The following is a 13,044-nucleotide window of genomic DNA, read 5'->3' as shown; positions in this document are numbered from 1 at the left end:
CCAATAAACATGTCATGAAATATAAACATGGTATTCCATGGTATTCCAATAAACATATCCAGTCGACTAATTTTTCAATAAACATATATTCCAATAAACATATAAAACGTATTCCAATAAAAATATTCCAATAAAAATGGTATTCCATGGTATTCCAGTCGACTAATTTTTTGTATGCCTCAATAGAAAATGTCATGAAATATATATATATATATATATATTTGAGGTACTTTTGAGCATGAGAACCCAAATTAGTACCAAACTCAAGACCTGACCTACAATATTTAAACACAATATGTATGCAGAAAGTCAGACTTACAAGCAAATTAGAAGAAACGTAGATCTAACAGTCAGATTACTATTACTACATTCCATATTCCTACTACATATGTATAACTTGAAATCACCATTAAACATCATCGTCATCAAGCCCTAACCTTGACCGACTTGGATGAGTTCCTCTTCGCAGGGGTCGAAACTTTCTTCTTCTTCTTCTTCAAAGCCTTTGGAGTTTTGACTTGGCTCAGCCTCTTCGTCTTCTCTCCGTTTTTCACAACAGCTTTGTCTGTTTTCTCGGATTCTTTGATAGAAGCAGCAGCAGCAGCAACCAATTTCACGTTCTCAGATGTAGACACCTCGTACGAGTTTTTGATTTTGACAAGTTTCTCCGATTTCACAAACTTCTTCAATTGAATCAACAACATTTTCTTGAAATTTGGAGGAAGCAGAGAGCTGTACTTTTCTTCCATGAATTTCGCGATCGCTGGTTGGCTCGAACCTGTGCGATCCTTCAATGACGATATTGCTTCGCTTATCATCTGCATCAAACAACAACAACAAAAATTTTAAAAATGTTTTCACTATAGATCCACAAGAACTAAAAGTAGAGAGAGAGAGAGAGAGAGAGAATGAGAGGACCTGTAAGTAAGGAGGATGGAGAGTTGAAGATGGATTGGTGGTGGTGGTGGTTTTGCCTGAGACAGCCATAGATTAGTAGCTTAGTTTTGCCATTTCTTTGGAAGAAGTCTTTTGTTTTGGGATTGATAGAGGAAGTGGAGCCCCGCGCTCTGTTTATGAAGACTTTTAAGTTTGAAATTTCAATTTCAAAATTTATGTTTTGGCGGAAATTGTTTTCATGTTTCCAATAATCCAACTGCCTAAATGATTTCAAGCCTAAATCATTTGATTGGATTAGTCTTTGTCTAGTTGAAAAGCACAAATACAGATTTTATTTTATTTTTAAACAATAAAAATATTTTTTATTTGGTTGCTGAAAATAAGTTTTTGGCGACCAAAATTTTGGTCGCCAAAGATAAAAAATAATTTTTTATTTTTCATTCGGCGACTAAATAGTTTTAGTAGCCGAAACTCAATATACGGCGACTAAAATATTTTTTGTCGCTAAAAATAAATTTTTGACAACCAAACTTTTGGTCGCCAATTTCACAGCCAACTTATTTTTGATCTTCCGCGACCAACTTATTTTTTGGTCTCCAAAATGTGACCTTCCGCGACCAAATTTGCAGTTGGTCGCCAAAACCATAACACTTTCTGCGACCAACTCATTTTTTAGTCGCCAAAATATGACCTTCTGTGACCAACTCATATTTGGTCGCCAAAAATAATAATCATTCGCGACTAATTAATATTTGGTCGCCAAAAGGTAACTTTTACCTACCAACTTTATATTAGTCGCGGAAAGTGGTCACTAAAAGTACAGATTTGTGTAGTGTAAATAAGTACACTTATTTAGATAAATATAACAATGTAGGTCACATCACCTTTTTATATTTTTAATACATACTTTTATAAAAATTTAAAAAAATATATTTATTTAAATAATCCCAAATAATTATTATATTTATAAAATTTCTCATTGATTAATAATTATTTATTTAAATATATATTGAATTTTTTTAACAAAAAAATGAATGCGAGAAGACTCTCCATGGTAGCCCACTCCACTCAAGGCCGGCCCTGGCCTAAGGCCAGTAAGGCCTGTGCCTTTGGCTCCAAAATTTTGGCCTAAAAATAGGGCCCCAAATTTAATAAAATGTTAAAGATTCAATATGTGTTTTTTTTTTTAAGGATCAATTTAAAGGGCCCCAAAATATTTTATTGGGTCCATGTATGGTTTAGGCCATATTTATTTATAAGTGTAGTTTGGCCCATATTTATTGAAATGAAAATATATATTAAAAAAAAAAAAGTGTTTGGACCCAAGAAGAACAATTCATACAATATATGGGCCATAATTATTTTTTTTTTAACCTTCTTTATCTATTAGATTTTAGTGGAATAAATAATTTTGCCCCAATTTTTTTACCTAAATCTTTATCAATTTTAATTGAATAATTTTTTCCTAATTTTTTTGCCCTAATTTTGTTTCATTAATTTGTTTTGTTTATAATTTTAATGATTATATGTGCAAGTAAATTTTTTTGTGGCTATAAACAAATAAAAAAGTTGCAACTTATCGTTTTATCCATGAACTTTTTTTTTTTTTTTAATGTAAGAGGGCCCCCATTTCCGAAATTCCCCTTAGGCCTCCTAAATCTCAAGCCGGCCCTGACTCCACTCCAGAGGATCCAAACACGAGAAATTTTGAGGAATGTAGTAGAAAACACAATTGTTGTGTCTTTTTTTCTTTTACCTTTTTTTTCAGAATTGATTTTTATTTAGGGTTATTTATACAGAGATTTCTTAAATTATTAAGATATATCACTTTAACTTTCTAAATTTTAAAAGCGTACAAATGATCCTTCTAAATTATTGAGAAGTATTGCTTTATTTCCGTAAACTATAAAAACATACACATAAACCCTCTAGACTATTGATGTATTTTACTTTGACTTTTTTCATTAACGGTCACATTTGTACGTTTTTATAATTTAAAAATATTTATACACTTTTACAATTTAGCAGGCAAAGTGAGATACTTTTCAATTGTTTAGAGGATTTATTTGTACGATTTTATAGTTTACGAGATCAAAATAATATTTCTCAATAGTTTAGAAGATTTTACTATACCCAATCAACTAGTAATTATTTTTTTATTTATTTAAAAAATCAAAGGGAAATTTATATATCAGTGGTACATCTAAAATTATTACATATTTATAGAAGAATTTACAACTTTAATCAATAAAGTGTATAAAATTTATCATAAATTTATAATTATTTTTTTAAATTGATATTGATTTGTTATTTTTCCAAAACCAAACTACAACCCAAAATAGGTGGTTTCCATGTCGATTCGTAATTGCTATTAGGCAATCTCTGGCACTTGCTAAAAAATTTATTCAAATTTAAGTAAAAGTTTTATTTAACATCAGATAAATTCATATTTAGGCGTAAATTTAAATTAGTGGCTAACTTGAGATTCGCAAATTAATTTTAAGAGAAAATTATTTAAAAAAATCCAACTTAGAGAGAGTATAAAGCATCAAATTCAGTGGTCATTTTTTTAATGGTGAGAGATCACTCTTTATAAAATAATTTGGTAAAAAATCATTTTGTTTGTTTTGAATGCCATTTTGTTATCAATTTTACCTCTTAATTTATCTGTTTAATTTTTTTTGACTATCTATTCAAATTTATATATATCTCTTCAAATTATTTTATATTTGTTCAATTTTTTTTGACTATCTACTTAAATTTTTGACTATTTGTTCAATTTTTTCTCTTATCTGTTCAAATATCTATCCAAACTTATTATTTGTTCAATTTTTTTATTTTATTTATCTATTGAAAATGAGAGAAAATTTCATGAAAATTTTCGAAACATACAATTTTGACAACAAGCAAGATTTTCTAATACAATATTATGCTGTAATATATATATATATATATAGAGAGAGAGAGAGAGAGAAAGACAGAGTGAGAGAGACAGAGATAGAGACAGAGACAGAGACAGAGAGGAGAATATCGAGTCTTACTCTTCCATAACCGTCGGTTTGATTTGTCAGAAATGCTTGATCGACCTTGATCGTTGAATTAGTGTTCCGACATTTGATTTGACTGACTAAGTTCCTCTATCTATGGCTTTAGAGGAGAACCTTGTCAGAGATGATGATGTCGAGCCAGCGTTGGAGAAGTTCCAGATCTTTTAGATCTGAGGCATTACCATTCTACGTTCATCATCAGCATCATCTTTGATCAGAGAAGATTTGAAGAGAGAGAGAGAGAGAGAGAGAGAGAGAGAGAGAGAGAGAGAGATCTAAGATTTGAGATCTAAGGAATGAGAGAGAAAGAGGGCTACTTGAGAGAGCAATTTGAGGAGTGCAATGGGTGGTCGGTTATGATGTCCCGGGGTTTTGGGCTTAAGTTGTATGCTTTTCTTTTGGTGTTTTGTTTATCGTATGAGGTCGTTGAGACTCATTTTCTACTCCTACTTAACCTCTCTTAACGTTTCCCGGTTGAAAATTTTGAGTTTTAGGCATTGGAACTTGCCTTGGTTTGCAAAATCACTCTCTGAGTTCTGGGCAAAACCGCTTGTGCAGAATTAAAAACCACCCGAGCAGATCCTCACAGTGTTTTTCAAAATTTTCAGAGTTTTCTAGGCGGAAAATTACTCGAGCAAATTTTGGGTCCTGCTCGAGTGGATTTTGAGTAATTTTCTAGGTAGCTCTCTGGAGCAATCCACCCTTAAGGCAAAAATTTCCGCTCATGCGGATTGGGAATTCTGCTCGTGTGGAATTGAAACCGCTCGGGTGGATTTTGGTGCATCCGTCTCGAAATTCATGCTTTTTTCCTCAAAACTAATGCCAAAAGTGTTTTTTGCACAGATTTCTCTCTCTCTCTCTCCCCTATCTCTCTCTCTCTATATATATATCTATTCTCTCCATTCTCTCTAAAAACACACTAAAATCCAACTTTTCTCTAAGATTAAGCTCCAATCTTTAAGAGTTTGAGAGGGCTTTCCACACCAAATCGAAGAGGCCGACAAGACCTACGTTTATAATCGATTGAATCGTGTTTTCGCCAACGTTGATTTCTAGGATTTTCTTTCTCTTCACCTCTCAAGTTTAAGGTAGAGATAATCTTTGAATTATATATATATATATATATATATGTGTGTGTGTGTGTGTGTGCAAGTTTATACATGTTTTGAGTATTTCATCATGTTTTGAGATATGATTTTGGGTTGTTGAACCCTAGATGATGTTAGAGGTTGATTTCATCTACTTTTCTTAAAGCTTTTGAGAATATGAGCATGTTCTAAGGTGTGGGTGTTGTTTTTGGAAAAATCTTTTCAACAAAAAAAAAAAAGAAAAAAAAAAGAAAAAAGGAACAAAAACCTTGTTTTGATGAAAACCCTAAAATTTGGGAATTTTGAGAAAAGGTTGTGATATTATGAAATTGAAACTTGATAATTTACTATGTGAGTAAATGATGGAGGATATTCTATAGTTGTATCAAATGAAGAGATTTCATGAGAAATTGTAGAATTGGAAAGCTTGAGTAATAGCTTATTGGTGTTATTTTGGAAAGACCAAATGCTAAAAATGATATTTAACATGTGGAGAATACATGAATGTTGATATTGTTATATTGTCTCTTGGAAAAATATACTGTGATGTTATTTTGATAAGAAATGTGGGATTTGATTACAATAGATGATTGTGTAGATGAATTGAGAAATTTTAAGGCATTGATATATAAATATAAATATATTGCATTGGCACTTGATTTAATTATCATCACCTTTCGAATTGGTATTGTTGAGATGTTTAAGTGAAACTTTATTATTGCATTGGACATTTGTATCGCCATTCCATTTTGTCATTGGTGTAATGGATTTTGAATATTGCGTTGGAAAAAGGTATTGTTTTGAGAAAGGAAATGATTTTGTGAAACAAGATCATATTGATTTTTTTTTTCGGTAAATACGTTGGTAAGTCCGGATAGAGGGTGTAGTTGGTATTGGTTAAGTTGGCCTGAGTGTCCATGGTGAAAGATCAGAAACACGCGCGGAGGAGGTACTATGTGCCTTCCGGTTAGCTACTAGTAAACTGGGGATTGGTAGTGCTTGTTATGTCTACTTGCAAATACCAACCTAGGGATTACCTGAGTTATATTTACCGTTCCTTTGAACTACATTAAAATGATTGAATTGTTAAATTTTCATGATTACATTGTGCGCAAAGGTTTCAAAAGATGAAGATATATGCTTTTGAACATGGGATGACATATGTATTCATCCCATGAGATTGTATAAAATGTATATACTTTGTTAAGATTTTTTCTACTAAGCTTTGTGCTCACCCTATGGGATTTTGTGCAGGAAATGATGTGGTGATCCTGTCAAGTTAGAGGCGCGGAATATGTTTTCAGAGCATAATGCTATTTTCTTTGTTGTAATTATTTTTGACAAGCTAAGGGCTTTATATGTTTGGGTTCGAAGCCACCTTTGTGTAACTAGGTTTAAGCCTTGGAATTTGTAACCCTTGAGGGCATTTATTTGCACTTGACTTGTTATGCCACATGTTAGAGATTCATATACTAGGGATGTTGAATGTATAATTACATGTGGAACATTCTTTTGTAAATCTCTTGGTGATTATGAATACAAATGTTGGAGATTTGAGAATGATGTTAATATTGAGACTTACTTGTGTTTACATTAAACAATGGAAGTTGGTGAATCTTTGTTGTGTTAATTTTCGAGGCGTGACACCTGTGGTGGCGGTAGGGGACAATAGAATGAAGAGAAAAAAAGACTCGTAGACTGATCGCGCCACTACCTTCATTTCTCTCAACAGATTGGCGGAGATCAAAGTTTCAATTCCAGCGACCAGATCGCTGCCACCTCACGGCGGACCTTAGCAAGGACTTCTGAGTGAGTATTGAGGAATGCTTCGATGGTTATTTGAAACCTCGGATCTACTCGATGGTAATTAGCATTTTGAAAACCCTAGAGATGGAAGAGAAATGAGAGAGAGTTTGAGAAATAAAAACCTGAGAGAGACGGAGGTGGTGAATTAGTATTGTAGTCATTTTGCGATAGCTTATCGTTATGGACATAATAAACTAGCGCTTGGACCTTTTGGCAATGAAAATTTAATATTGGATTTTTCATCCGAGTGCCTTAATTTTAAAAATTATAAGTAAACGTTTGAATCTTTCTTAATTTTGATTAAAAAATTAAGTAAAATGTTTGATTTTTAATTTAAAATGCAATTTTAAAGTTTTTTAAAAATATTTTTTTTGTATTTTTTATTTTTAATAAAAATTTTCATATTATAGTCAAAAAATTTAAATTTTTAGATGCACACCTAAAATTTGACTCCGTTTGGTTTACTTTTCAAATCACAATTTGACAGCTCAAAACCCAAATATTTATTTTTGGGTTTTCAAACCTATATTTAACTCAACCATTTGAAAACTCTTATCAAAACTCATAACCAAACAACTTTTAAATTTTCAAACATTTTTCAAAATTCATAACCAAACAAATTTTAAATTTGACCTTGTTTGGTTTGTGTTTTGAGATATTATTTCAAAAATAATTTTTTTGGAGAGAGTTTAAAAAAATTAAAAATTTGTTTGATTGCATATTTTAAAAATAGTTTTGGAGTTTGAGATGATTTAATTTAATTTATTTTTTTTTGGTAGTTGAATAGATAATTGTGAGAGAACAAGTGATTGAGAAAGAGAAGAGAGAGAAAAAAAATAATTGATTGATGTATAATAGAAAGAAAAGTGATTTTAGAACTTTTTTTTCTAAAAGTTTTCCTAAGTATTGGCCAAATAATTTGTTATGTTTTGAATATATACGGGTGATTCAAAAATATACATAAACATTAAACAAAATGCAAGAAAATGAAAAACAAGTGTAATAAATATGAAACATTTTAAATGTATGTAAATTGAGTTGATACAAATTAGAAAAGCAATTTTAAAATTTTAAAAACGTTCTTACGAACTAATATATATATATATATATATATATATGAAATTATATCCTATAGATTATGTGCTCGTTTGGCATATGCATTTGGGTGAGATTGGGCTATTTTAGTTACAGTATATATATACTTTTTAGTTCCAGGCTAAAAGTTGTCACATCCAAACCATAATCATTATATTTTTTTCTCACAAAAGTCAAAAAAGCCAAAAAGCTCATCCAGGCTAAAATAGCCAAAAAACTAAAGCTAAAAAGCCAACCCACATCCCAACTGAAGTATATATTAGATCTATTTACAAAGTATATTTAGATTACGTTTGTAAAAGTAAACAAAATAAAAATAAAAATATACAATGATCAAAAATAAAAATAAAAATAAAATTGACTATAATATTGTAAAAAGTTTTGACTATGTATGTAAAAGAAGTAAACAAAATTGACTATAATATTGCCCAAAAAAAAAAATGACTACAAGACAAAAAAACACAATCCAAGCATTTAATAAAAAATAATCATCTGTTAAATTCAAATAATTAACCACATTAATCTTCTCTTTTTGATTTTTTTACATTCATTTTTCAAATAATTCACCAAATCATTCATCTATTAATTTTAAATCATCATCATTGAGTTTTATTGGTAACTTTTAAATTCAAGTGAAAGTTTTATTTTTTATTGTTTATGAACTAGTATAATAAATAAAAAAATTTTGAGACCCTTTTTTTTTTGGGACCAATTTTGGGGGCCCAAAGCAGCCTCTGTGAGCTTTGCATACACTCGACACTATGCAGTGACACTACAAGAAATGTCACTTTTGGCTACTAAAATATTGGTCGCCAAAAGTCCAATATTTGGTAGCTGAAACGATTTAGCGACTAAAATATTTTGTCGCCAAACTCGTCGCCTATATCCTGTCGGCAATAGTATTGGCGACTAAACTTTGTTTGGTGCCGAAAGTGACTACATTTCGCTACTAAATTTGTTTAGTCCGCAAATGTTATGTTTCCGCCACTAAAACCTTTAGTCGCCGAATGAGACTTTTGGCTACTAAAGTTCGTATGGTCGGGGAAGGTGTCACTTTTAGCTACTAAAGAATTGGTCACCAAAAGTACACATTTGGCTATGAAACATTATTTAGTCGACAAAACGTGATTTCGGCGACTAAATTGTTAGTCACTAAAAGTGCTACCATAAAATGAGAAGGACTATTATAGACCAAACATTTTGGTCACCAATAGAATACATATTTTTAGCGACAAAGTAATTTTTGTCGTTGTAACTTTTGCCCACTAAAAGTTTCATAGCGAAAAGCCTCTTAACATTCACTTCTTCACTTTTTGCCACCAAATGTTTTAGTCGCCAAATGATACCATTTTTTTTCCATGACTAAAAAATTTAGTGGCCAATAGTTTCTTTCTCTCATTCTCAATTGTTTTAGCCACTAATTATTTGGTCGCAAAAACTTTTTGGGTTATGTTTTTGTTACTAAATCATTAGTCACCAAAACATTTGATTACGTATTTGGCTACCAAAATATTTAGTGGCCAAATACTTTAACGTGTTTTTTTTTTTTTAAAAACAAAAAATTCTAAACAACCTGTATTCATTATTAATACAACCTGTAACCTGTATAAACAATATAATCCATCAACACTAAATATGTTATCAAGCATTCAACAACGTGGACACATTTCAGTTCCAACCATCCAAATAATTATTATTGAACGTCCAATTATATATATATATATATATATATATATTACAAATTCCATAAGAACCAAGTCTAATCCAACGTCAATAATTTAATTCCATACATAATACAGGAATAACCAAATTAATTGTACACCTAGAACTTTTGTACCACAACAAAAATTATATTCTGTACTGTCCCAAAACTATTTTGTACCACGTGCTATGTAAATTTCTACCATGCCCACTTAGCTGATATTTACCACACCAAAAAAGTAATTTGTACAAAACACTATATATACGGATACAGATATAAAAACAATGCCCTCCCGTACTTGTCAAAAAAAACATATCCACATTTGTATGTCCAAAAACATTTGCAAAAAAAACAAAAAAATCATTAGTTTGGTGCGTATAGAGGCACTTCTGGCCAACATATATATATATATATATATATATTGTAATAATTTCAAACATTAAAAGACAAGGAGAGTAATAGCTATTAACTAATGAAAGACATCCAAACATGGACCCATCATGAGTTCTTGTTTTAGCTTTTTAATCTCTAAATCTATCTAAGTAAATTTTAGTAGTTAAATGTGAAAGTAAACTGTGTAGGTATTACCAAATTACAGAAATTACAGGTGTACTTACCATTTCATCCAAAAATTATTTGTTATAAAAATGTAAGAGGACCCATCATTAGAGTTTTTCTGGTATCCATAAAACTCAATACTAGCCCTACAATAAAGAAACCTGAATTAAGCAATTTGTAAAGGCAAGGAGATTGTGTTGGCTATCATGAAGATGGTGTTTTCACTATGCTTATGCTTTTGTGACCTCCATGAAGCTTCCCGTTACGTTAAAATAGTGCTTTTGTGACCTCCATGGATGGAAATTGGTGTGTACTTTTTCTTCATAAAAGATTCTAATTTATTCGATATAATCATAGAAAGTTTGGAAACGCTTTCCTTAAAGAAGAAACTAAGTCAACAATGTAATGAAATCATAATCCTGTTCATTTCTATTTAACTAATTAGTGGGTTTATAGATGTTACATATACTTCTATTTGTGAATGAGTAATGCCTTGGGTTCTTTACAGGCTTATGGGGACAAGAGCTGAAAAAGATTATGCTTAACTATTCTTCCATAACACCATCTAATTTTGATAGGTATCTTCAATACTTAGCTTCTTTAGTCCTAAGTTCCCTGATCTGTTGCTGAGGAATTATCCTCCCATCAGCCAAATCTTGAGGCCATATTATATGAACTGTCTACTATTCAACTGTTGTTGCATATTTTGTAGTGGTTGTAGTTAAACTGATCAAATACACAATTACGCCTAAACCTTAGCTGAAATTTACAAATCCATTATTCGAATTTCCAACCGATTAGGTCAACATGATATATCCTTCGTCACATTTAGTTCTTGCAAAATGGTGCCCCCTGAACCCCTTTTTTCGACTAAGTTTATGACATTTTCAACTCGAACTCCCAACGTACTTGTCTGACTTACGTACCGTCAGTCCCTACATGTCACATTTATCACCGAGAAGCTTCCCGTTACAAAAAAACAGTGGCTCGGGGTCTGTTTTGCAGTTTCGGCCCCCGAACCCCTTTTTTCGACTAAGTTTATGACATTTTCAACACTAACTCCCAATGTACGTGTCCTACTTACGTATCGTCTGTCCCTACATGACACATTTGTCACCAGGAAGCTTCCCGTTACGAAAAAACAGTGGTTCAGGGGTTGTTTTGCATTTCCCTCCCTCCGAACCCCTTTTTTTGACTAAGTTTATGACATTTTCAACTCTAACTCCCAGCGTAGGTGTCCTATTTAAGTACCGTCTGTCCCTACATGACACATTTGTCATCGGGAAGCTTCCCGTTACGAAAAAATAGTGGTTCGGGGGCTGTTTTGCATTTTCGCCCCCCGAACCCCTTTTTTCGACTATGTTTATGACATTTTCAACTCTAACTCCCAACGTAGGTGTCCTATTTACGTACTGTCTGTCCCTACATGTCACATTTATCACCGGAAAGCTTTCCGTTAGGGGGTTGTTTTCCATTTTCGCCCCTGAACCCCTTTTTTTGACTAAGTTTATGACATTTTCAACCCTAACTCCCAACGTACGTGTCCTACTTACGTACCGTCTGTCCCTACATGACACATTTGTCATTGGGAAGCTTCCCGTTTTGTAAAAATAGTGGTTTGGAGGCTGTTTTGCATTTTTGCCCCCCGAACCCCTTTTTCCGACTAAATTTATGACATTTTCAACTCACACTCCCAACGTATGTGTCCTATTTATGTACCGTCTACCCCTACATGACACATTTTTCAACGGGAAGCTTACCATTACGTTAAAATAGTGGTTCGAGTTATTATTCAAAATACCACTATTGAAAACAACATGCTACTTTAAATCTTAATCAAGTAAATATGTTAAATACAAGTTCATTGTTAAGAAAACTCAATACCAAACTCTAGTAACTACACAAGAAATCAATTGCACAAATAACATTTTTGAAAAGAGATTTGAGTTTTTATTAATTTATAATAAAAACTCATAAATAAGCTTTAAACTTCTAGGTAGAAGACAGTTTAATGAAACTTTAAACTTGGTTAGTAGAGTGTTCAATGAATTGTCAAGGCATCTTAAATGTCTCCTAATTGTCACTTAGCAGTGCTCTTCCTTTACAACTTCTCATTTGAAGTATTCTTTTTGCTAGGTAAGAGTTCAGTGAATGAGGGTCTTGGGTGGTAATGATAAAATGTAAATTAAAGTTGAAAATGCAAAGGTTTTTGTTGATGGTTGGTGGGTATAAACAAAGGTTTCAGTGAATGACGGTCTCAGCTTGTAATCTAGGAATGAGTATAAAGAATCAGCTCAGAAACTTATAAACAAAAGTTAAAGCGAACATATTTAAACAACTCCCATTGAATTTGTTAGGCAGATTAACTCCCAAATTGATGACATTTTCAACTCTTAAAGCGAACATATTTAAACAAGGTAAGTGTGACATTAATGAAATTGTTCTTACCAAAAAGCAAACGTCGGATGCCCAACTTAGATTCCCAAGAGTTGTGACAGTTTGGTTACTACGTTATTAAGATGCTCGACCTTTGTATTTGTCTCCTCCCTTGCCTTTTGTCCCTCCTCCCGCTCTTTCAACATCTCATTGGCTAATTGAATGCTCTCCTCTCGCTCTTTCAACAGCTCATTGTAACATCTCTCACTCTCCTCTCGCTCTTTCATTAACTCGTCATGATCTTTTTGTCGCTTCTCACGAAGTGCCTCCACCTCAGCTCACATTGCCTCCATGTCCTTATCGTGTGCTCGTGATGCAGCTATGGTAGAGGGTTGTAGGCCACTCCCAAATCCAAGCAAGTACCTTTTCTTCTGTCCAAGCACTTGCCTTGAAAGCTCCTCACGTGTTAATGGCG

At 32.3% G+C, this 13,044-nt stretch overlaps 1 protein-coding gene across 1 annotated transcript; it reads right to left on the bottom strand.

Annotated features, from left to right (window-relative positions):
• Positions 1-271: 271 nt before the first annotated feature.
• LOC114258769 (histone H1-like) lies at positions 272-1,139 on the bottom strand. The gene is made up of 2 exons (XM_082909393.1): positions 919-1,139; positions 272-818 (listed from the first exon to the last, which is right to left on the bottom strand). The coding sequence occupies exons 1-2, from the start codon at positions 985-987 to the stop codon at positions 426-428; spliced, it is 462 nt and encodes a 153-aa protein (XP_082765519.1). The 5' UTR covers positions 988-1,139; the 3' UTR covers positions 272-425.
• Between the last annotated feature and the right edge of the window lie 11,905 nt (positions 1,140-13,044).

This window comes from Camellia sinensis, chromosome 15 (genome assembly GCF_055761805.1).
Source record: "Camellia sinensis isolate YWXY chromosome 15, ASM5576180v1, whole genome shotgun sequence".
NCBI lineage: Eukaryota > Viridiplantae > Streptophyta > Magnoliopsida > Ericales > Theaceae > Camellia > Camellia sinensis.
Note: the sequence above shows the minus strand (reverse complement) of the source record. Positions and strands in the feature narration are given on the sequence as shown.